The sequence below is a fragment of the Hyperolius riggenbachi genome, chromosome 3 (assembly GCF_040937935.1).
Source record: "Hyperolius riggenbachi isolate aHypRig1 chromosome 3, aHypRig1.pri, whole genome shotgun sequence".
NCBI classification, from domain to species: domain Eukaryota; kingdom Metazoa; phylum Chordata; class Amphibia; order Anura; family Hyperoliidae; genus Hyperolius; species Hyperolius riggenbachi.
In genome coordinates this window covers 125,391,807-125,418,053 of record NC_090648.1, presented here as the reverse complement: position 1 = coordinate 125,418,053, position 26,247 = coordinate 125,391,807, and the positions used below count along the sequence as shown (strand labels likewise).

Below are 26,247 nucleotides of genomic sequence, written 5' to 3'. Positions count from 1 at the left end.
AATGCTAACATCGCACTGGGACTAATAAAGCCTGGAATTTTTACCAGTTGCCCGATACTCTACAGTTGTTTCAAGGTTTCTGCATCTATCGTAAGCACAGGTGAGTTGGCTGATATGTGTACTGCCGCAAGCTGTATCTAGTGCCAGCAGCTGGTTTCTGTTTGTGAATAGCATGTGTGCAGGCCTCAACACACACAACTTGTCATTTACAGGGCTGCAAGGCTAAATTCCATTATTACACACATTACACAATGAGACCTTGTGATCCACCGGATGCAGCATCCTTTAGTATTAATAAATAAAACAAATGCAAAGTAGAATTACCAGAAGATGGTTTATTGAAACGCACAAGCAGACATGAGATGTAGGCAGCAGACAACACATTCACAGCTTAGAATTCAGTGCTACAGCCGAATGGATTTTCTCCCTGAGCCAGAAATGGACGTGAACTGAGTAGGCAATCTAATGGGTTCAAAATGTATTTAAAAAGGAAATTCCAATTTCAGTACAAAGTTACCACACACAGATCAGTACTGCAGTATTCTCTGGTAGCTTGTTATTAAGAGTACTCACTTTCTCCATTTCAGTCTACAGAATATTCCCAAAAAACATTGCTTTTCTTTGGTGACAGTATTCTGTTTAGATCACTGTTGCCATGATGCGGTTTAAAAACTCCCACCTTGCTGCAGACTTAATGAGCTGCGGAAGGTAGGAGGTTTTCTTACTCATTTTACCACCTGCACTAATCCATTGACTAGAAGTACACTGCTTTCTGACAGTTTGTTAGGCTACATTTCCACTGTAGCGTTACATTTTCGCCTGCAAAAGAATCGTATAAGATTTTTCTGATTGTTGAAAATTTGTACGCGTTTATGCAAATTTTCGTATGCGAAAATTCGCATTAGTTAAAATATACATCTTCTGCCTAGTAACAACTTAGTCATGACTGCTGACAACTTCCTGTAACCATGGCTCTAATGCAAATTTTCACGCAAATAACGCAAACATTTGCATTGCCTATACAAAGCATTGTACGCGAATCGTACGCGATGTCCGAAAATATGATGCAGGACCTTTAGATTTTTTTCACGCGTACGAACATTCGCATAGGGTGGAGACAGCTGCATTGACTAACAGTTTTAAAATCTATGCAAATTTTCTGAGCAAAAAAACTGGCACAAAACGCACGAGTGGAAAACTAGCCTTAGAAACATGGCAGAATGAATGTCTTTTTCATACACAAAAAAAAAATAAAAAATTATAAAGATGAAATATTTGTCATTAATCCTCTGAAAATGTGAAGCCAATTTTCCCCAAACAAAAGTGGAATTTCCCTTTAAAAAAGTGCACAAACGCAGGCCTGCCAGGAGGCATAGAGTGCACAGGGCAGCAGAAAAGCTAAGCTGCAGGCACACGGATCTGTGCACCCCCACAACCTGAACCATAGTGGTATGAGCCCAAATACAACTAACAGTGAGTCAGCAATTCAGTAAGGCATTGACTATCCCAGCATATATTGTCCTCCTTTCCTCTATTGTAACTTATTGGCAAAAGATACTTTACATAGTGCTGTAGAAATAACATCATTAACCTGCTGAAGAAAGCGAGCACAAGGCAGCATACAAATTAAAAACAAAACAATTAAACACAGACTAATGAGCAAACCTCTGAAGATTATCCCACTGTCACACACTGTAGTAGTGATTGGTGTGCCGGGAGCCCTTGTAAGTTGTACTGTACAATGCCAGATAGCAGCTTCCTCTTCATGTATAACTACCCATTTATCCCCACTGCATAATGCAATATAGAGCAACTATTACAGCTTGTCTGCAATCATTTGTATTCATCTCATGTGGTCTGTTTTCTGCAACAAAGTTAGGCCTCTTTAAGGCTTCTTTTCCACAAACTGTTGAGCTGTGTGCTCAGCAAGCCGTTACCAGGCAGCAGCAAGCCGTTACCAGGCAGCAGCAAGCCGTTACCAGGCAGCAGCAAGCCGTTACCAGGCAGCAGCAAGCCGTTACCAGGCAGCAGCAAGCCGTTACCAGGCAGCAGCAAGCAGTTACCAGGCAGCAGCAAGCAGTTACCAGGCAGCAGCAAGCAGTTGTGAGAGTTTGAAAGGCATTTCACTGCCTGTAAACAGTTTGTGGAAAAGAGGTTGATGGTGGATAGGCAGTGAAATGACTCACCGACTCTTACAACTGCCTGCTGCTGCCTAGTAGCTGCTTGCTGAGCACACAGTTCAACAGTCCGTGGAAAAGAGGCCACGGACAGCTGAACCGTGTGCTCAGCAAGCAGTTACCAGGCAGCAGCAAGCAGTTTTGAGAGGCTTTTCAACTGTCCATGGAAAAGAGGCCTAACAATCTGTTCTCTGCAACAAAGTAACAATCTGAGGCAGTAAACATTTTTAGGCAAAGTAGTAACCTCATTCACATGGGGGAGGTTATGCAAATACCTAAAAAAAAATGCATGTAGCGGTTTTCACGCCAAGTCTGTCTGTGGTTATGAGGCAGCTAAACCAAGCATTGAGCTTGTCTCAGAACTGCACCTGAGGTAAAATGCACAACACTGTAGCAAATACACTTATATGTGCTTTTAGGACAGATGCTGCAACCTGGTTGCAGTATTTTATTAGCCTTCAACTGCAGTCACCTAATGGAAGGTGGGGGAGTGGGTGCCAGTTGCGTGTCAGTGCTTGACACGTGTTGCCATCACCCAGCGGCGGAGAATCACAACAGGTCATGCCTGAATGGAAAATTGTTGTCTGCAAGCATCCAATGTATGTGGGAGTTAAAAATAAACTTTGCACAACTGTATGCGTGCATATTCACTTCACCTTTAGTAGATCACATCACAAATATTGCTCAGCATGCAGTTCTGTGCATTTTTTTTTCATTTAATTTTACTGAGGAATACAAAATTGTTATCACCTCAATGGTAAGGGATCACTAACTAATAAACCCAATAATCTTTATAAGTCCACCTTTCTAACCCAACAGAAGGCACGGTCAACCATTGCATTGTTTTTACTACCCAAAACCACCTGCTGTACCCAATAGGCCACATGCCACTACTTCTAAAATAACGAGCGTGACAACAAAAAAACTGTGGAGAGGAGCGAGGCCTCTGAGATGAATGGCTGACCTGCGTGCTTGTTTGCCGCCCATAAGCATCTTTTGTAGTCGAACTGAAGTGTTAACCCCACGTGTGTCAGCATTATGCAGTTACCCAGCAAGAATGACACTATGTCTGAGCATGGCTGCGTTCAGACATAACTCAATACAGTAACCGCCTCTCCACTGCCTGTGCCATGGGCTAGCGTGTGCCCAGGCAGTGCATGGGACCAGCAGACAGGCAGTGAATTCACCGCCTTCAGCCTCCTGTGTGAATGAGGCCTAACTCCATTCAAATCACAGCTAAGTAATTTTTTTCTCTATGCCATTTGTTAATACATCCGTTCTTGCTATATACGAGGGCTGTAATTGCAAAGCTTATTCAAAAGGGAAATGTATCTGCACTTATCTGATGAGTGAAATTTTCAATGTTTTTTTTCTTGATACTTTTAGTGCCTTCCTGCCACTCCAATGTACCTGGCGGTAATATTTATCGACATAGCTTCATAGTTCACAAGTGCAGCTACTGCTGATAACAGTCTGGATGGTACAGAGCCAGGGAGAGGATAACTACATGACATACTATATTGAGGCTCTTGCCAGAAAGGCTCTTTGGCCAGTAAGGCTCTGTTCCCACTTGCGTCAGATCAGCAGGGGGGACAGTGTAATGTCAGTTCTGATGGCTCGGCTGTAGCCCGGGGCAGATGCATTCCAACATAGGCTATATGGGGGAACACATCCGCCTACCAGAATTATCATGGACTACACAGGAATCCCACAGATCTGTTACAGCGTGTCAAGTGTGAAGGGCTCCCATTTATAAAATAGGAGATGTTCACGGTCTGTTTAGCAATCAGCAGAGAATGGTCAACAACAAAATATCTTTTCTCTCTAGTGGGAACAGAGCCTTAAACACAGCTTGATGGGGACTTACAAATGAAAGCAGAAAGACAGCAATAGTAAATGCCCAACACCTACTGTGCACAATATTTCAGGTGTGGTTGAGCTGTTCATCTAAAATAGTGACACCATGTAGGTTTTAATATCAGCGACTATTTGATATTGAACTGACACTGTACATTGACAAGCCAGCCTTGACACATTATGGGTAATGTACCAAATGCATGCAGTGAAGTTCCACTGAGGTCATTTTTAACATCCAGTCACGTGCAGGGCGCTTTATACAGCAATACTAACTTATTTGCACATGCTTGGCGGAACACAAGCAACACCATAAGTCATTCTTAGATAACCATAGATCAAAATGAATTGGTAGTAAAATAGTTATTATGCTGGTGATGTTTGAAGAAAGCCACTTGCTGGAGGGTAAGTCGCTCCTGCTAACTCAGATTACACAATCAAGTCTAGAAAACCTATCCAGACAGCAAAACAGCATTTGCATTCCTCGCTAGTTGATACTAGACCAGGCATGGCCAAACTCGGCCCTCCAGCTGTTACGGAACTACAAGTCCCACAATGCATTTGCCTTTATGAGTCATGACTGTGGCTGTCAGACTCCTGCAATGCATTGTGGGACTTGTAGTTCCTTAACAGCTGGAAGGCCAAGTTTGCCCATGTCTGTACTAGGCTGTCGTTCTCTAAAGTTTGGGGGTTTTGGGACAAATTTCCAACTTGTAGACCTTGTTTTCAGGGACCTGGGATTAAATAAGGGAGAGGCGTGGCCAACTAAGTAACTGGAATGTCACTTAATGATCTTTACACAAAACAATTTGGAGTTCCCCAACACTAATTTTCTTTTATTTTCTCTTGGTATATGAGCAGCCTCATCTAGATTGTTTAATGAAGCAGAAGGAACACAAGGTGTTTTGATAACCTACTGTTGAGAGTTATGAGCCATTGTTCACTGTTGAAGTCAGTTGATTTAGGCTTCAGGGTGCCCATACATTACTCAATGTTGTGGGCCGATAAACCTCGGATTGAATAGGAACAGAATCGGTGCCACAACACAGCGGAGCAGTGCTTTTCAGCGCTGCTAGATTTGGGCGCAGCCGGCGCCTCCATAGACTTCAATAGGAATCACTCCTATTGAAGCGCTAAGTGAGTAACGTCGGCTCCGTCAGAAGACGGAGCCGAGGTTGCTTAAAAACATAATAATTCGGCCTCCAGCAATCGCTGGAAGCCGAATTATTTCATTCCCCCACTATCCATGGCGGCCTGGAGGGGTAATAGTAATAAATCGGCCTGGACTTGTGCAGAAGCAGGATCAGCCATATAACAGCTGTATCCTGCGCCCAAGTCTACCGGCGCCGATTTCAAATGTACTCCTAAACAACCACCTGATCAATCTCTACATTGATTCCTGGACAAAAGGATTGATCAGGAAGGCTGGGAAATCTGGGTTACTAATGCTCAATCGGGTGCGCTGGCGGACCAGCGTTCAATATCACAACAGCCGACCGCCCCACAGGTGGTGTCCCTACAAGTGTAGATGTGCCTCCCCGCCTTTGCAGTGTTGAAGACTCACCTTTCATTCTGGAAAGAATCCTGGCGTCCCCCAGTTTTCGAGCTCACTGCAAGCACCTATACCTCATGGCATCAGGAGCCTGTAGTGGCCTCACTACCTGCGCCCGGTGTTACATGGTACAGGCGCTTATGGTGACACCAGAGGCGGCCAGGATTCACCCAGACATGACAGCCTTCAACACTGCACAGTGACGAGGCACATATACACTTGGAATTTCATGCCGAAATCTATTGGAAATCACTGAGCAGTGTGCGCAGACAATAGATCCCTCTCCAATCAGAGAGGAATCTAGCTAATGGTCGATCTGGCCATACACTGAGTGACATATGGCCATCCTATGCATCAGATTTTGCATGTCATTATCTGAAGTATGTTTAGATCAGGAGCTCCAATAGCCACAGATTGAGCTTTTCCTTTTGTTTATTTCAATTGGGAAAAAAAAAAAAAATCAAATAAAAATCAAAGTTACAAAGACTTGCAGAGGAGGACTCTGGTACCTTGGAGGAGCTTCAATTTAGGAGGCCATTTCAAATAAAATAAATACTTTAAAATATATTCTAAATGTGTTAATCTGTGAACTAATTCATAGTTGATATTTTATTCTGAACCACCGCCACTAGCCTGTAAAGGCCGGAGCTTGCCCTCATTGCATATCCGACATCAGCCTGTACAGGCCAGAGCTTGCCCTTATATTGTATATCCGACACCAGCCTGTACAGGCCGGAGCTTGCCCTCATATTGTATATCCGACACTAGCCTGTACAGGCCAGAGCTTGCCCTCATATTGCATATCCGACACTAGCCTGTACAGGCCGGAGCTTGCCCTCATATTGTATATCCGACATCAGCCTGTACAGGCCGGAGCTTGCCCTCATATTGCATATCCAGCACTAGCCTGTACAGGCCGGAGCTTACCCTCATATTGCATATCCGACACTAGCCTGTACAGGCCGGAGCTTACCCTCATATCGCATATCCGACACTAGCCTGTACAGGCCGGAGCTTACCCTCATATCGCATATCCGACACTAGCCTGTACAGGCCAGAGCTTGCCCTCATATCGCATATCCGACACTAGCCTGTACAGGCCAGAGCTTGCCCTCATATCGCATATCCGACACTAGCCTGTACAGGCCGGAGCTTGCCCTTATATTGCATATCCGACACTAGCCTGTACAGGCCAGAGCTTGCCCTCATATTGCATATCTGACACTAGCCTGTACAGGCCAGAGCTTGCCCGGCCTGTACAGGCTAGCCTAGCCTGGCCAGTACAGGCCAGTGGTGATCATTTGGCTAGTAGAAGGGGTCACAACAAGTGATTGGGAGGTACAACATATCTACAAATAATAGAAAAGATCCTTAGGGCAGATTCAATAAAGCCAGTGCAAGACAAAAATAGTAGCAAAGCTGGGGCCAAGCTGGAGCAGATGCCAAGATCAATGATGCTGATTGGTCACTTTGAGCAACGGCTTTATCTTTGCACCTGTTTTGCAGATAATTTCAAAGCCGGCCTCAATACAGGCTAGCAAACAACCCTAGCTTGCTCATTTAGTTGTTTTCTACAGCTGTGTGTTCCCTCCTCTCTCGGTTGCGTTCATATAAGGCAGCAGGCAGTGATGACACTTTGGAACCCCCACCCCTCCCCCATGATATTGATTGGCAAGCCATTTACTGTTAAATGAAAAAACCAAAAAGAAAGGAGGATTTTAAGCCGATATGACAGTTATGAAGCTGCCTAAGATACTCCAGAATACTCAGTGCAATAAATAGCTAAATTATATATCTATATATTTATTTTTCCCTTCTCTCATTAACTGGAGTAAATTGTTTGCAGGCCTCACCAGGATATCAGGCCACAGCACTAGTTGGGCTAAAAGGCCACTGGATTAGCAATGGTTTACTTAGCCATGAGCATGTACCTGCAGCAATGAATAACTAGGTGCGTATAGATGAACAACCTGCACCATGAGGAGAGCAAACATTTGCCATCTAACTGGAAATTCAATTTTAACAAATCCATTATTTTTTTATGATCCATATCTGGCATTACCCTAGTAAAACAATTCTTCAATGTCCTGGGAGAGATGATGCTAGAAGCACTATGACAATGAGATTAAAATAGTACTTTAAAATAGTACTTGGGAAAACAAAAAAATAAATCCAATTTTTGGTGTTTGCTCTAAGACCTGCCACCGATGTGCTGCCATTCTGCAGAAGGAACCAGCTTCAGCCTATACCAACTCCTGCAGAAAAGTATAGGCCAATGTCAGGCAGCTATTTAGGCTTATGACGCTGCCCGTTTGTATGCTTCAGTGATGTCACGATCGTGCAGTGGATAAAGGGACTGCATTCTCAGGAAGGTCGCAAAATGGCCAATGTGGCTGTGCAAAAGTGACAGGTACAAACAAAAAGAGGCAAACAGGAACATTTCTCAGATCTCATACAGACAGAGTCCAATAGCAGCTTATAAACTTTAAACCAGTGTTAAAAAAAAAAAAGAAAGAAAAGAAAAAAAAGGAGACAAAAAAAAAAAAATATCTTACAAGAGGCAGCAGGCAGCACGGGGTCTGCTACATTTCTTGCCAAAAGCTGGATCCAATTCTGACCCATTCACAGAATGACTCATCACAGACACCTGTCTGTCTGTGGCTCCTCCCAGCCCTCACACACTGTCTAGGTTGGAGGCGGGCAATCAGTAAAAATGCTTGCGACTTCGCTCCTGCCACTTGTTGTACACGATGAGCAAGATCACACCAGCAAAGATCAGACCAAGCAGAGAGAAGAAAACTATGAGGAAAAGGGCAAAACCGCTCATGGACTCCTCAAAATCCTCATCTGCAACAGACAATGGGAGAAAATACACCATTATAGAAACATACAAGACTAGCAACACTGAAGTAAGCACATAGAACAGGGAGTCACCTCCTGCCAGCTTCATGTTGTCCACACTGGGGATAAAAACTTCTTTGTCCGTCCTCTCCTCTGCAGGGGTCCGCTCCACAGTGATCTGGTACAGCTTCATAGAGATTATGTCGTGGTTGTCTGTGTACAACAGGCAAAGGATATACATTTATAAAACAGAAGGGCAATGCCAGCTCAAAGCATGTATGCAGTAGCGATGTGATGGGAGATTTTACTTATTTTTCTTCTCTTCAATCACTTAAATTAAGAGGCTGAATACCTGAGGCCTGGATACTTTATACAAGGGAAGAAAAAAAAAAAAAAAAAACAGATTTGAAAGCATTTGATTGATTATCACATCCCTATTTATTGTCCAGCGCTGCGTAATATGGTGGCGCTTTATAAATACAATAAATACATAAATAAATAGCTTGATTTAGTCAACCTGGCAGTCAATGATTTCCTCCAAGAATCTGATGAGGCCTGTAAAAAGCAGGGCTGTGGATTTGGAGTCAAGGAGTCGGAGCCATTTTGGGTACCTGGAGTCGGAGGTTTCATAAACGGAGGAGTTTGAGTTGGATGATTTTTGTACCGACTCCACACCCCTGGTGAAACGTTCCAGTTCAGCCTTCTCTAAGGCTTTGTACACATGTAAGAGCCGCATTGTAATGTGGACCCTCGCACTGGAATGTACCATCTATGTTACATGCACAATGCGGCGCAATGGCGTACGGCATCCCAACGCACTGCATTACCGCAAAATGTGCACATTAACAGTGGCAGTGAAGTATTGACTGTATGCGACAACAGTTGGATAGCGGGGTGAGACTTTCCCATTCCGTTCCTGCTTTTACAGGTAATGCAATGCCCACTGTGAACCTAGCCTAAGGCCCTGTTTCCACAATGATATTACATTTTGCATGCGTTTTTCCATATGCAAATTTCCATGTTATTGTATGCATATTTTTATGCATTTAGCATAATTAACTATCATTACATGGGAAATGGAATGTGTGGAGCATCATCCCTCTGCCACCCTCCACTGTGACAGACCGGGTTGCTAGTCTACAGGCTAGTGACATGTTTGTACAACCATATGAGGTAAAATATGGTGTAGAATCCCAAATTTTTTTTTTTTTTTTTAGGGTGGGTGGCAACTGATGTGAGTACTTCTTCTCAAATACACACTGGTAAATGCAGCCTTACACTAAGGTAGGGAAAACAGACTGACTATGATAGGAATTTAAATTGTGAGCTCCTCTGAGGGACAGTTAGCGACATGGCTGTGTACTCTATAAGGCGCTGCAGAAAATACCAGCAATTATAAAAAGGTACATTAACAATACAGTACAGGGTTGTACTCTACTGAGACTATAGTAATATAATGATAACTAATGCGTTCATCTTATTTAAAGAATGAGTAGTGGTGTGCACAAGGTCAGTATTAACAAGAGAGTTATCCGAGACAATACCTGACAGATCCCCCGTGGCTGCCGATGTACCAAAGTAATACCCCCGGGGCAAGCGTACACCAGGTATATCCAGACAGTCTCTCCATTCCTGTTTCTGATCAATATCCATCATAATCTGCAAGCAATGGGAACAGTGGGGGGGGGGGGGGGGGGGGACTTCGTGAAATGAAGGCAGCAAGCAATGAGAAATAATACTAAATTGCATTTGTAGATACAGAAATATGGGAGTTTTTTTCCCCATCCACATCAAAGATAACCCAAGTCTACCAACATCCCAAAAATACCAGACTGATTCAACTTCATCCCAAGCTATGCTCCTATTCCTTTATTGGGAAGGAGTTGTGCAGTGTTAGGACAGCAGCTTTAACAGCCACTACCCAAACAGTTGACAGTAAGGTATTTGTATGTGGAACAGAGGCGCCAGCAGGATAAAAATTGATAACTTTTTTTTAAATTTGCTTGGAGGAAGTGGTGGGCTTGCCTCCCAAAAGCAGACACGAGATCCTGTCTTCATATAAATCAATACAATTATTATATGGTACCCCAAAACAGTGCAATGTGTTTCGCAGGTCAAACCCGCTTCATCAGGCAAACAAAATGGGGACAACAGGATTTCAGCAGTATAAGGTTTAGCGCCTCGCTATGCTACTCTGATAAGGTGTGATATATTTCATAAGGTGTGATATTTTTGATAAGGTGTGATAAATGAGTTATCACAGTTAACCTTATACTGCTGAAATCCTGTTGTCCCCATTTTGTTTGCCTGATGAAGCGGGTTTGACCTGCGAAACACATTGCACTGTTTTGGGGTACCATATAATAATTGGATTTATATGAAGACAGGATCTCGTGTCTGCTTTTGGGAGGCAAGCCCACCACTTCCTCCAAGCAAATTTTAAAAGTTTTATCAATTTGTATCCTGCTGGTGCCTCTGTTCCATATACAAATACACTGTGTCCACCCCTACTACAGAGAGCAACTTGAATCCTGAGTGAGGACAGGTCTAATCTCCTCACCTGCCTATATAGTGGTTGCCTGAATGGTAACCCATGTTTGGGAGTATACATTTTCTCACTTAACTACTTAACTAGTGCGGTCGCAGGAGAATCTCAGATCGTATCGCACAACATGCAATGGAAACTATTACATTGCTGTGCATGCTTTTCAACGCGCCCGTGGTGTGATGCGGCCATGTAGCCACACCGCTTCTAGTGGAAACGGGCCCTAAGGCAGGGGACACCCTTGACAGTTTTCATGTGCGTTTTCTGCACAGAAAATCTGAGAACTCATGTTAATCAATGGGCTACTTCACACATAGGGCTTGATTCACTAAACCGTGATAACTCAAATATCACACCTTATCAAAGATATCACACCTTATCAGAGTAGCATAGCGAGCGCTACGAACTTATGCCTGCTAATTGGCAATGGCACTCGTCCTGCCCTGAGCCCCTGCGGGTTTGTAGCGCTTGCTATGCTACTCTGATAAGGCGTGTTATTTGATTTATCACGGTTTAGTGAATCAAGCCCTTAATGTGTTGTGAGAAAAAAGCATGTGTGTGCAGAAAATGTATGCACAATAACGCATGCAGAGAACTGAGAGCCAAGTGTATCCCCTGCCTAAAGGGGTACGGGCATCATGCCCTTTGCCTGCAGTGGTCTCAGGTGCCCTCTTCTAGAGGCCCAAGTGTGTCACCACTAAAACCTGGCCTAAATTCTTATATTGGTTCCTGCTGGATATTGGCTTTCTGGATGACATAATATCCTGGGATCTATCTCGGCCCGGCTCATTTACCAGACCAGATATTCAGTAGGGATGCAGGGCTAGCTAAAAAAAAAAAAAAAAAAAAACCACATTAAGCCCCTGTTCACACTTGTAAACGCACATCGCGATTTTGATTTTACTTTGACAATCTTGTTTTGCGATTCTCATTCTAGTCAATGAAAATAGAGATGCAATTGCTGGGAAAATGCTGCATGCCTTGCGTTTGTGATTATCGACGACTGCAAAGGCGTTGCATCATAATTGCTGCAGTGAAAAGTAATCCCATAGGATTCACCAACAATCAGCAAAGAGCTGGCAAAAAAGGCTTAAACCAGAAAGTACTTGTATTGTGGGGAAAACAAGGAAGATAAAGAGCACAACAAATAGTACAGAACAGTATGAAGGCCTTACTGTGAGTCGGCGCTTGACATAACGGATAACCAGGAAGGTCTCGTAGTTGAGATTTCGCACCATGGCTGTACAGCCTCCAAGCTCAGTGGGACGCCCATCTCTGCTGTGATCATATACCAGTGACCCATTGCTCACCATTGCTGACACATACGGGAATACGCGCTGGCAAGAGACAGACAACATGTAACCTTGTGCCTCACAAACAACCACATTTACTGCAGAGCAAGTCACTCACTACATCTCAATGAGACAAAACAAGGCATTATATTGGCTACACAGAGCTTCAGTGATGGGCAACATAAAAAGGCTGCATTCATGGCACTGAAGGGAATAAGCTAAACCGCTAAAACAAAATTCAGCAGCTCTACTAATGAAATCACACCTCTATAGCAGTTTGCAAGTATAACGTAGACAAATACTGAGAGATTATAAAAGCTGACATTGCATTCTGTTATAATAATGCAGGTGGTATGTAGAGCTGCATCATTTATTTTTTTTTAATAACTGAGTGAACTGGTATTTTCAGAGCGACAGGCCAGATTTGTCTCATTACAGGTTTCTGTCTAGGCTGTGTTCAGAAGGCGAAGTTCAGTGTGATTAATAGGTGTTCCTTGTGCCCAATAAATGCTTAGTCAGAGCTGGTGGCTGCGTGAGGCATTAGCGGGGGCAGAGACACACTGCACAGCGCTTTTTCATTCAGTCAATGGGAGCGGGTTTTTAAAAACAGATTGAGAAACGCTCTGCAGTGTCTCTGCCCTGAATACAGAAGCTGGAATAGGAATTTGTGTTCAGTGTTTGAGAGGTTTGTGTGTCTGGCAAACTTCATCCAGGCAGAAATGCAAGTGTCACTGTAAGTACGGTATCTAAAAAAGCACAATGCTTCAATCGGGCTGTGCAGGGATGGATGGAAAACATGCACTGATTGATAGTGGTGTCTTAAGATGAATTTGGAAGCTCCAGGGAGGGGAGACCTAATATACACCGCAGATGATTCTGAAGACAAACAAAGGACATGTATATATAGATGCAGCTGAGGTACCTGATTCCCTGCAGAATACCTTTTCTTCTGAGACCGCCATCCAAAGCAGCAGAGGAGAGAGAACAGAACAGCACACAGATATTGCAGCTTAGTTACACAGGAAAGACAGAGGCTACACCATTGCAGGGCAGGTTCACACGGCCTACTGCCAGCCCAATGTCGTCCTAATGCTTTTCTACATGCGTGCAGCAAAGCATTATACATCTTCCCGTGGTTTTCCTCCCCACAGGGGGACACAGATGTGGCGGTACGGGGCCATGGAAGCAGCATACTGCATCCAGGGTCGGCTGAAATAATGGGGAAAATTGGGATTGGAACACGGCATTCATGCTAGCGGCAATAAGAGACTACAGGTTCTGCCCACTCAATTTGAATGGGCAGTGCACTGATGACAAACGCCGCGGTCGGCGCGAAACATTGAGCAGATGCCTGTGAGAACCGGCCCTAAATTCAGTTATTGGGATTCATCATTAAAAACAAATACAGTATCTCACAAGTCAGTACACCTCACATTTTTGTAAATATTTTATCTCTTTTCATTGGACAACACTGAAGATATGACATCACATGATGCAATGTAAAATTACCCCACACAGCCATTAATGTCTAAGGCTGCATTCACAGTGGTGTGTTGCTGTATAATGATTACTTTATAATGCAGGTTACAACTATGCAACGTTCAGTGCTGTGGCAGCGTTGCGATATAACAGTTTGCAGTGTGGTAACTTTGCTTGCAATGCATTACTGCTAAAAGTGGGCATTAACAGGAACAGCAAAGCAGAATTTTCATTGACTGGGTTCTAATGTATGGTACTACTTTTCTGCTGTGTCCCTGCTAGCAGGGCTGTGGAGTCGGAGTCGTGGAGTCGGGCAATTTTGAGTGCCTGGAGTCGGAAAAAAATGCACCGACTCCTAATAAATTTGTAACTGTAATTAAAATAGAAAATATGATAAAAGGTTCTATTTCTCAGATAATAGTCATTAAAAATAATGTATATATACAGTAATAGCTTTGCTTAGTCCACAAAAATGAAATAAACCAATCAAAATTAGTTACTTGTGCTGCTTCAATAAAGCAGTCCCCGTATTTTTAAGGTCAGATTTACACATCTGATTGTGACTGTATATATGATGTGTACACAGGAATCTCTTATATATACTAAATAACATCTATGCTGTAAGAATAAAGCCTGATGTGTAGCCGTGTCACTAATAGAGATGGTCAACGAGATGGAAATAATTCTGCATTGATGCTGATTTATGCAAATGTATGCACTCCCTTTGCTGATGAAATCAAATAATGTGATATGTTATTAAAATTTGGTTTGGTGACTACAAATTTAAGGGTAACTGAGACGGATGAAAAGTAAAGTTTTATACATACCTGGGGCTTCCTCCAGCCCCCTTCAGGCTAATCAGTCCCTCGCTGTCCTCCACCACCCGGATCTTCTGCTATGAGTCCTGGTAATTCAGCCAGTCAGCGCTGTCCGGCCGCATGCCGCTCCCACAGCCAGGAACATTCTGCACCTGCGCAATCGATCCAAAATAATTGGTGGATTTTACAGGAGGATAAATTGCTTCAGGAAAAGTGTAGACAGACCCCGTGTATTTCCTATAAAAAGGTACCCAATTTGAAAGATCAACTGTCACATAGTGAATTTGTCAGTTGTAATACTGCTAACTGGCTTGGTAGAAATAGACCCTCTGGCAACTACAGATGCAACTCCTGTTCTTGCTGCAATTTTTTGGTAACGGGGAGACAATTTAGCAGGTTTGGAAAGACAGTGATGTTTAGGCACTTTATTAATTGTAAGACAAAGGGTATTATTTATGCTCTCATTTGTCCCTGTCAATTTATCTATGTTGGGATGTCTACCCGTATGCTGCAGGACAGATATCAAGAACATTGTAGGTCCCTGGGGAACCCCCGAGCAAAGGGTTGTCCAGGGGTTATGGATCATATGAATACTGTACATTCGAGGGATTCTACAAAATTGAGATTTTTTGGTCTGGAAGTAGTGTCCAAGGACACAAGAGGGGGTGATTGGGTTAAAAAATTGCAACGTAAGGAAAGTTATTGGATCTTGTTTTTTGAAGCTACAGGTCCCTTGGGACTAAATGAAAGAAATGATCTTGCAGTGTTTTTGTAATTGGTCATGTTGCTAATTTCATCATTATGTTTTCATTGTTTTTAATTAATTCCCCTTTTCCTTTTCTATCACTCCTTGTGTTTCTTTAGGGGAAAACCAGGAGCAGTGCACCTGAAGACCGGACCGTTTCTATGGGGCAGGTAATTTTTCAGTGCTGCTCAGTGGTCAGAATATGTTGCCCCTTTAATTATACAGAATATAGAATGACCCCTTTTACTGTTTGGGTGGTAGGTTTTTTGGATAGGCCACTCGATAGACAGCTGCGCTGTCATTTTTGTTGCCCTGGCAACAGTTGTCGGGGACGCCTCTCGCTCTCCTTGACGCGCAGGGGGCGGTGGTTTTTTCACCGCGGCCCGTGCGCTTGGGGCGGGCGATAGACTTACACTCCCTTGGGTGAGACACATCCTGGGAGTTAGTAGGCGGGTTTACCCACTAGCTGGCCACTGCCACTGAACACAAGCGTATTACGCTCTGACCCCTCGATCCGGATTGGTGCAGTATTGCCGGTGACCACTTCCGGTGATGCTGCTTCCGGAGCCTGGAACGCAGATGGCGTCCAGGAAGTGCTACAATACCGTCCGTGGGTGTGCTGGTCCTGGTGTTCCACTCCCTGTGTGCAAGTAATTGTGAGTAAACTATTTAAGGGGTGATGATTTGGGGGTTGCTTTGTCCTGAGGAAGCACTCTTGTGTAGTGCGAAACAGCTGTCGACACCTTTACATGTTCACCCTCTCTCTCCTGGCGGATTATTGCCATGGCCTGTTGAATTGTTTTTAACATTTTTTGAATAAAGGCATTTTTATCTGGATGTGCCCGGCTGCTCTACTCTTCGCTATACAGTCATGGTTAAAGCTTTTTGAGCCTAGAGCACTCCAGGAAAGTCCTGTACAGTGGTCTTGTGCACCTTTCTCTCTACATTGCAGGAACATTCTGCACCTGCGCAATAGTGCTGCACAGGTGTAGTATGCTCCTGGCGGTGGAGTGTGTGCATGCGCACTACGCCTGACTGGCTCAAGTACCTGGACTCATAGCAGAAGATCCAGGTGGTGGAGGAGGACAACGAGGGACTGATTATCCTCAAGGCGGCTGGAGGAAGCCCTAGGTATGTATAAAACTTTAATTTCATCTGTCTCAGGTTTACTTTGTAACACAGTAGTACTATACTCTACATATGCACTCCCCACAGAGCTGCAGGGAATCCACTGAGAATGCTGTGCACATTGAACACAGAGGTGTTCTCTGTTTACAATCTCTTCATTCCCCTGCAGAGTACCTGCACATCATTCTTACATGTACCCACACTTACATTGCCTAGGGCCTGATAGATGTTCTTTGTTCCGGTTTGTACCTTTTACAAGTACTCTTACCAAGGACTAGTTTTAGTCTAAAGGGAATAAATATAGTAGTCTACATATCCTTCTCACTCCAGTTGTCTTGTAAAATTCCTAAGCGTTGGCAGTTAAGAGACGAATTTCATGTTACATACTTTTAATCAACAAAATTGTAATATGCAAATTAGAGTCGGAGTCGTGGAGTCGGAGGAATCCTAAACTGAGGAGTCGGAGTCGGTGGATTTTTGGACCGACTCCACAGCCCTGCCTGCTAGACATCTTCGCTCCCTGAGGTCATGTTACAAGGTCTCAGGTGTGAATGGGGAGCAGGTGTGTTCAATTTGGTGTTATCGCTCTCACATTGGTCACTGGACCTTCAACATGGCACCTTATGGCAGAGAACCCTCTGAGGATATTTAAAAAAAACAAAACAAAAAAAAAAAAACTGAGCTGCAGCACAATGGCCATGACCATACAATAGTTTAAAGTGAACCAGAGACTAAGCACCCTCATGTATTTTACCATATAGGTCAGTGGAAACATTAGAGAAAACACCTACCATGCTTTCTGTTTCATTTTGCACTGCACAGCTTGTTTCTTATCAGCCCTGATAAAATCCCAGACTGAGCATTCAGTCTGGCTTTGCTATAATGACTCAGCTATAATGACTCGGCTATAATTATTCCTGAGCAGAGCCAGCAGGGGGGCAGGCTTGGACTTAAAAAGACATGAGAGAACACAGACTGAGCTATAAATATTCCTGAGCAAAGCCAGACTGAATGCTCAGTCGGGGATTTTATCAGGACTGATCAGAAGCAAGCTGTGCAGTGCAGAATGAAACAGAAAGCAAGGTAGGTATTTTCTCTAATGTTCCCACTGATATATATGGTAAAATACATGAGGGTGTTTAGTCTCTGGTTCCCTTTAACAAGACAGGTTCCACTCAGAACAGGCCTCGCCATGCTTGACCACGGAAGTTGAGTACACATGCGCAGCGTCATATCCAGAGGATGGCTTTTGCAAATAGACGTAGGAGTGATGATGCTATTACTGCAGAGGTTGAAGGGGTGGGGCTCAGCCTGTCAGTGCTCAGCCCATACTGCATCAAATTGGTCTACATGGCTGTTATTCCAGATGGAAGCCTCTTTTAAACACAAGAGGATTCCAGTGGCATCCTGTCAAGCTCTAGTCATGCCCAAGAAAGTTAAGGCAGTGCTGGAAAATAAATGGTCACCACACAAAATATTGACACTTTGGGTAGAACTTTAACATTCTTCACTTAGAGGTGATTGACTTTTATTGCCAGCAGTTTAGACAATTGGGCCCCGAACGGTCACCCAAGGGAGCAAGTCCTGATCCCTGCTGAGCAACAGTCCCCAAACAAGAGTGCTGTGTTTTACATTGTTTGCTACTTCCTGAGCAGGATTTTGATCAGAGATTGCAGAGTGAATGCAATTGAGCCACCCTTGCCTAATTTTATGCTTATAATGCTGAAAGGTTTTAGAAATACTTGTCAGAGAGAAATAATCTACATACTCTCATCAGTAGTCCTGACTGTTTTACAGACTGATGACAAAGCAATGGGGCTGGTTTTGCTCTTTACTGTACTCTACCTACAATAATCTTTATACTATATATCAAGCAGGCTTATAAAGGAACCATATTCTGTATCACTTTCTCATGCATGTCAGAAAATGAAAGGGAAGGAATGAGTGTTACTGGTAATACAAGGAGTTCTTCTAGCAGGAACCTGTATAAATAAGGTCCCATGTTAAATCCCAAGAATCGAACAGTCCCCAGGCCCTAAAATAACAAAATATTGGCCAAAACCATTTTTCATGATACATTTCAGGTGACATTTTGCTATTAATTACAAGTAGGGTTGATCAATTACAATTAATTACAAGTAGGGTTGAAAACGTGGCTGTCCACAGTGGGCTCCTTCAGATGTGGTGTTCCCACTTGTAGGTATTGTCACCTTCACAGGACATCTAAGGCTGCAGTCTCTGTCTCAAACGGCCAGACATTTAAGATTAAACAGTTTATTAACTGCGGAACTAGTTATGTCGTATATCTTATTACTTGTTGTCAGAGGTGTATCTAGGGAAAACTGCGCCTATGGCAAACTTTACCCCCCCCCTCCAGAGAGGGGCGCCCCACCAAACATCTTAACGTGTCGTCTCAGGTGAATTGGTTGTGTTTTGTCATATGTCAGCCTATACATATCCAACAAATAACAGTTGGGCAGCTTGCCCCTCCCCTCCCACCAAAAGAGGTTACCAGGTAGCCGAATGTCCCATAGATAATAACTAGAATCTGTATGTAACACCAAGCATGCTACAGAGCAGCGCCCCCAGTAAGAGGTGCCCATGGCACATGCCATACCTGCACCCCTGTAGATACGCCTTTGCTTGCTGTGCATGTTCACTTCAATATGTGGGGTGTACCACCCGACCCTTGAGACAGAGGATAGCGGAGCACTATTTGGATGCCAATTGGCACACTTCAAATATCACAAATGTGGCAAAACACTTTCGAGAGGCCCATGAAGGGAATATGACTAGTTTCTCTTTTTGTGGGATTGAGAGGGTGCCGACATCAAAGAGGGAAGGAGATCTCTACAAAAGGCTATTACGTAGGGAAGCACTAAGGGTATTTCAGGTGAATACCCGGGTTCCATATGGATTGAATGCAAAGTGGTATCTGGCAGCTATTACATGAGTAAAGGATGCATACCTCACTCCAGTTTCCCTCTCACATATTAGGGCCATTTTCTGGCTTTATTTCCTATGTGCTCTGTAATTGTAATTAAGATGTTGGTTTTTGCTCTTCATTCTATGGTATCTTATATGTTCCTTATTTTATCCTAAGTGTTTTTATATATTTTGTATATTGTATATTCTTTTACATATGTGGATATGGCATAATTAGGGGTTATCTCCATGTGTCTGCCCGTCTTTATGTGTTTTCACTCCTCCCTTTTTGGGCGGAGCAGTGGGCTGTGGTGACACGTTGAGATTCCTATTTATATGGCCGCTTAGCCAAAGTGTTGTTAGCTATGATTAAAAACAGATAGTCCGAAACATGTAAGCTATCCAATGTTGCCTTGGCTGTTTATGGATAAGTCTATTCAACAAAGGTCGTTCCTTTGAACAAGTGCGGACCTTTCTTCTATTTTCCTTACTTTTGGACTTGCTGACCAAGTCGTGCACTGTCAGAGGAGCAGTGGGATGTAGCGGTGTTCACTCTGTTACAAAGTTTAGGGTTAATCAAGGTAGATGCGAATTCTTCAAAAATTATGCACATTTTTCATGCAAATGTATGGAGTTTTTTTAAATGGACTAATTAATTTAAACCTGGGTTTAACCACCCTGGCGTTCTATTTCCCCAGGATTTCTGTGCAAACAGTGTTTCAATAAAAATTCCAATAATTTTCAAGCATTTCTTTTTTTTGCAATTAATTTTTTTTTTAAATTGAATTCAATACAGGTTATTGTATTGAATTTAATTTAAAAAAAGTGTTTTCTGCAAGATGTTGCTGACGCTGTTGTCATCAACGCCGATGACCTTGGTGTCATCAACGTCGATCAACGGGGGACATGTGATCGTCGAGGGAGCAGCAAAATCTGCCAAGGGACATGGAAGAAGGCACTGGGGAAGCTATCAGAGGTACGCGACGAGGGATCAGCATGCCAATGGTGAGTATAAGACCCAGATGTATAGTGAGCCAGATGTGCAGCCAGGTATATAGTGAGCCAGATGTATAGTGAGCCAGGTGTTTAGCAAGATTTGAAGGTTGCTAGGTGTCTCCCCTCCCCCCCCCCCCCCCCCATCCTAGCACGCTGTGGGTAGTGATCTGTGCTACCCACAGCATGCAGAACAAGCATCCAGCCACCCCAGGGAATCCCTGGGCAGCCAGCGGGGCAGGGAATGTGCGGGGTTCCCCCTTGTATGCGGAGGCTATGTGGGCGGGTGGGATCCCCTTCAATGGTGGCTATGTTGGGGGGGGGGGGGGGGGGGGGGGATCCCCCTCTGTGCGGGCAGGGGAGATCCCCCTATGTGCGGGTGGGAGATCCCCTTCAATGGTGGCTATGTTGGCGGGGGAGGAGATCCCCCTCTATGCGGGGGGATCCCCCTTCAATGGTGGCCATTTGGGTGGCATATCCCCCTTCTCCCCCCTCCCTCCCGATTTCCCCCCCCATCTCAGCCCATTGAGTAATTAGGTATACTCACCCGAGGGCTTTCTCCAGCGACGGCTGCAGCACACTCCCTCCATCTCTGAAGTCTCGTTCTCCGTACAGTTACATTACGAGACTTGGTGACGTCACCAAGTCTCGTAATGTAACTGTGCGGAGAACGAGACTTCAGAGATGGAGGAGGATGTACGCCGCAGCCGTCGCTGGAGAAAGCCCTCGGGTGAGTACACCTAATTACTCAATGGGCTGGGACAGGGGGTGGGGGGGGGGGGGAATAGGCCACCCAAATAGCCACCATTGAAGGGGGATCCCCCCCCCCGACCCACATAGCCACCATTGAAGGGGAGCCCCCCCACCAGCACAGAGGGGGATCCCCCCGCCCACATAGCCTCCGCATACAAGGGGGAACCCTGCACATTCCCTGCCCCGCTGGCTGCCCAGGGATTCCCAGGGTGGCTGGATGCTAGTTCAGTATGCTGTGGGTAGCACAGATCGCTACCCACAGCGTGCAGACAGGCATCCAGCCATCCTGGGGAATCCCTCTGATGAGAAAAAAAATGCAGCCGGCGGGGCAGAGAAACAGGAAATCTCCCTGTCGGCATGGACGAGCTTAGCTCGTCATTAACGCTTTTTGCAAGTTTTTGCTGGACGAACTCAACTCGTCCATACCACCAGGGAGGTTAAACTGATTGGTCCATTTTCAAGCTGCATACATTTTCATCATCTCGGAAGAATTTGCATATCTTCTGAGAATTACCATACAGATGAGCAAGGAGCCTGTTCTGTTCTATGGAGAGAGTAACAGGAAATGTCCCACAGCAGCTCACAATGGGAACGACAACAGTTAGAGCAAGATTTAACTCTTATGGTGTCCATACATAGTACAATTTTTTCGATTAGATAATTTAGTTCGAATATTCTGTTAGATCAAATCCAAAGGTTTTTTTCAACATATCCAATCAGTTTTTTATCTTGATTGAAAAGATTATTTTCGACTTTCATTCGATTCAATTGTTTTGGTCGAATAAACTGGAAATTCCAATGTTTTTATTGTACCGTATTTGGACAATATTAGAATTGCTGAAAGGGAGGCTCTGTACTCGCACCAGATTTTCTCCTGAAATGACCACAACAGTTGTTTCAGGCACTGAACATCTAGCGTGTCGATGTGTTTGCAGCTTAAAGGGAACCTGAAGTGAGAGGCATAAGGAGGCAGCCATCTTGGTTTCCTTTTAAACAATACCAATTGCCTAGCAGTCCTCTGTTTGGTTGATTTTTTGTAAGAAACATCTGATATGCATGATTGTTCAAGGTATTTGGCTAAAAGTATGAGAAGCAGCCGGGCAACTGGTATTGTTTAAAATGAAAAATATGCAACTGAGTGTGTCATTGATTTATATAGCTTTCATGACTTAGGCTGAATTTCCACTTGTGCGGTGCGAATCGCCACGGTAAAAATTCGCATGCGGGTCTATGCGAATTTTCATGCGAATTTGCATGAAAATTTGCATGGATGACGATGTATGCGAATTTAACCATGGCAGTGCTGGTGTGCTTTTCCATTGTTTCTATGCGAATTCGCATGAAAATTCGCATAGCCAAACCTCATGCGAATTTCCTATTAAATACATTGTATGCGATTCGCATAGTGGTATGCGATATGCAAAATCTGATGGCTCTGCCATGTGAATTTTTTCTGCACAGAAAAACGCATAGGAATCCTGACAAGTGGAAACAGTCCCATTCACTTGTATTGCTATGCGAAAAACGCATGCGAATTCGCGATAGTGGAAATGGGCCCTTAAACTTTTCTACTGATGTTAATGGAAGAACATCTTCAGAAGGTCAGAGCAACAGCGTCTCACAATGTAAATCAAGTTGTCTTCTCATAAGGAAGCTACACAATAAAGTACCGGATATAAAAGATAACAGTAATTAGAGGTTCATGGGCCACTTACTTCATGTTGCTTCTCCTCGTTTGGGTATGTGTCTATAAACACACCTAGACCTGTAAAGTTGGCTTTACTTCCAAACACAGAACCTGTAACATGACACAGAGGTCAGCGTGCTTCTAAATGACAGTGCACTGGAATCAAAGGAGAAATGAGAACATACTCACCTAGCTGCATCCGATCCTTAGTGTACCAGATGGCAAAGCCATCACCGTTCAGATTCTTCTTACCCTGGCCATGGATTTTGAACTGAACTTGTAACTCCCAATCTCTCAGATAACACGGCTGGAAAAAACAACAAACAAACATTCATGTACAATTTTGACTTGCATTATTCAGACAGTTCCAACACAAGAACTAATTAGTATTGTTGTATTAATTTATCCCAGGTGTATCCAAACTTTTTAGGCCAAGGGCCATATCGCCGTTCTTGAGAGCGCTAGCGAACTAGCGAAATTAAAAACACAATTTTTATTGATTGCTATTAGATGACATTTTTGTCAAAACATTTCCATGGGAAATAACCCACATGCTGTGTGCAGTTAGCACAGTGGCAGCTGCTAATCGGTGGCTGCTACTGATACAGTGGGGGCCGATAACCTGTAGGTGAAAAAAGAGGGAGGCAGAGCATCAACAAGGTGGCTCATACATGCGGGCTTCATGGAATTAATTGTAAGGAGCATTGGAGGCTTGGTGGGCCAAATTTTGCCCCAGGCCAGACTTTGGACATGCCTGCTTATCCAGATAAAGGATCTGAATAATCTTGCGGTTTTGTTTCATCTTCCTCTGGAAGAGAAGTGCAGGAATAACCAGGCTGGATGGCACCGTGGCAAAATACCTCCTTGGTGAAGTAAACTTTTGTCTAAATGTGTATAGACTGAGACTTTAGCCTGAGTCATAACCTGTGCCGCTCATTGTGCTACTCAGCAGGTCAGTACTCTGATCCATCGTCATCCATGTTTGGTGCCAGCCTTTGTCGTTTTCCCAAGACACCTTTCTACCTCTCCTTTAGCATGTTCCTTGGGAGCACAGGTGTGGCACGGAGCTTCACCAGTTGGCCTGGCAGAGGCGTGGCTACATCACTGGTGCAAAAATCGAGGGTCATTTCAAACCTAGCTACACAATGCTCACACAGCTCCAGCCTGGATGTCACCCTGTTCCCAGCTCCAGCCTGGATGTCACTGTTCCCAGCTACCCGGGCTTGATCCAGTTTTCCTGCCTGCAAGTCCTATCTCTGTTTTCACAGCCTCTCAGGCTTGGTGGCCTGCCTGCCTGTCCAATCCGCAACCTATCCCCATCTTGCCAGACAGTCAGTAAGGATGGTCAATGAGATGAAAATAATTCTGTGTTGATGCACCATTATTCAAATTTTGTATGCAAATATTCAGTATCTCACAACAGTGAGTACGTCTCACATTTTTTGTAAATACAGTAAAATCTCGTTATAGTAAACCTCTGGATATAGTAAACTCAGTCCTCAGGTCCCAGCACATGCGTCTGTATAAATACACAATGGCCTCGATTCATAAAGCATTCCCGCATTCGGAAATGCTGAAAACGGCTCACTTTACCGACCACACAGCAAAATCTGTATTCATAAAGGCTTTTTCCGCATGAAAAGCCGACATTCGCGAGCAGAGTGATAAATCACCGCCTTGATTATCATAGCAAAACTAACAAGTAGTCAATTCATAAAGATTAGAGGTAGCGGTATGCGGACGGGTATTACCGCTACCTCTGATGTGGCGAGAAGCGTGCGGAATACAGTGCAGTGAATGGGACAGACCTCCCAAGCAGCTGCAGAGAGAACACCGCACAGAGGGATTCCGCCTGCTTCTCCTGTTTCCGCATGCGTAGGACAGCCTAACGCCTGCCTACAGCGGAATATCTCCGCACGCCTGTCACATCTAGCAACATTTTTATGAATTACCACCCTGAAGGCGGAAATACCGACAGCGGTGTTTCCCCGCTCGAGTTTACCTTACCGACAGAACGTTTATGAATCGAGGCCATAGTATGACCAATTCTGATATAGTAAACTACTTTTCCCCATCCCTTGAAGTATACTATAAATGGATTCTACTGTATTTTATGATTTCTTTTCATGGACCACCGAGGCAGGGGTCACACTTGTCTTTCAGTTTTCTACACTTTTCAGAAGACAAAACAAGTGTGACTGAAGAAAAGTGATGCCAGCCTTACGGCAGCTAATGTAATTTATACAGAAAACTGACAGATTGTGCAAAATGTCAGTTTTTTTCTTTGTGCGAAATTTGTTTTCAAGCGTGACCTAGCCCATTAATTAACATAAGTTCTCAGTTGAAATCAGTTTTTCTGTGCAGAAAATGTGCACAAAAGCCAACAAGTGTGGCCCCTGCCTGAAGGTATGACTAATACAATGTAAAATAGTAAATGTGCAGATGGTATAACAATGTAGATGTGCTCTCCCATCAAAATGACACAAAGCCATTAATGTCTAAACCACGGGAAACAAAGGCGAGTACACCCCTAAGTGAAGCATGTCAAAATTCTGCGCAGACAGACATTTTCCTTCTCCCGAGGTCGAGTTACTCCTTAGTGTTAGCAAGACTCAGGTGTGAATGGGAAGCAGGTATGTCAAGTTTGGTGTTATTGCTCTCATGGCATATTCAGTCTCATGGCAGAGTACTCTGAAGATCATTAAAATTATTTTTGCTTTACTTAAAGATGGCCTAGGCTATAAGAAGATTGCCAATACACCAAAACTGAGCTGCAGTGAGGTGGCCAAAATAATACTGTGGTTTAACGGGAAAGGTTCCACTCAGAACAGGCCTACACATGCTTAGTCTCATAGCCAGAGGTTGTCTTTTGCAAACAGAAGTATGAGTGCTGGCAGCATTGCTGCAGAGGTTGAAGGGGTGGGAGGTCAGCCTGTCAGTGATCAGACCATAAGCCACACAATGCATCAAATTGGTCAGCATAGCTGTTATCCAAGAAGGAAGATTTTTTTTTTTAACCTCCCTGGCGTTCTATTAAAGATCGCCAGGGGGCAGCGCTATTTTTTTTATTTTATTTTTCTTTTCAATCATGTAGCTAGCCTAGCGCTAGCTACATGATGCCCCCCTCCCACCCCTCCGATCGCCGCCGGCGCTGTAAGCCATAAGGAAATCCCGTTCTTGACCGGGATTTCCTTTAGGGCTTCCCCCGTCGCCATGGCGAAGCACGTCGTGAAGTCATCGACGTCGTGACGTCACAGGGAGACACGATCCACCCCTCAGCGCTGCCTGGCACTGATTGGCCAGGTAGCGCACGGGGTCTCGCCTGGGGCGGCCCTGCATCGCGGCGGAGATCGGGTGAGACACGCAGCAAGCAAAGTGCTTGCTGCGTGTATAAAAAATTTTTTTTATTAAAAATCGGCCCAGCGGGGCCTGAGCGGCGACCTCTGGGGGTAATGGAC

The 26,247-nt window shown here is 44.2% G+C and overlaps 1 protein-coding gene across 4 annotated transcripts in view; it reads right to left on the bottom strand.

Annotated features, from left to right (window-relative positions):
- Positions 1–320: 320 nt before the first annotated feature.
- Positions 321–26,247, bottom strand: part of LMAN2L (lectin, mannose binding 2 like) — a 36,062-nt gene continuing 10,135 nt past the window's right edge. The window contains exons 3-10 of one of the 4 annotated variants that reach the window (XR_011030230.1): positions 22,979–23,096; positions 22,818–22,900; positions 13,184–13,210; positions 12,145–12,306; positions 9,969–10,083; positions 8,518–8,637; positions 8,139–8,430; positions 321–7,976 (exon numbers count right to left, since the gene is read on the bottom strand). Coding sequence is in view for 3 of the 4 variants with exons in the window: in XM_068274887.1 (XP_068130988.1) it covers positions 8,288–8,430; positions 8,518–8,637; positions 9,969–10,083; positions 12,145–12,306; positions 13,184–13,210; positions 22,818–22,900; positions 22,979–23,096 (768 nt within the window). In the remaining variant the exon portion in view is untranslated. Of the gene's footprint in view, positions 8,431–8,517; positions 8,638–9,968; positions 10,084–12,144; positions 12,307–13,183; positions 13,211–22,817; positions 22,901–22,978; positions 23,097–26,247 lie in introns of all 4 variants that reach the window. The other 3 variants (XM_068274887.1, XM_068274888.1, XM_068274889.1) reach the window with 3 other exon arrangements.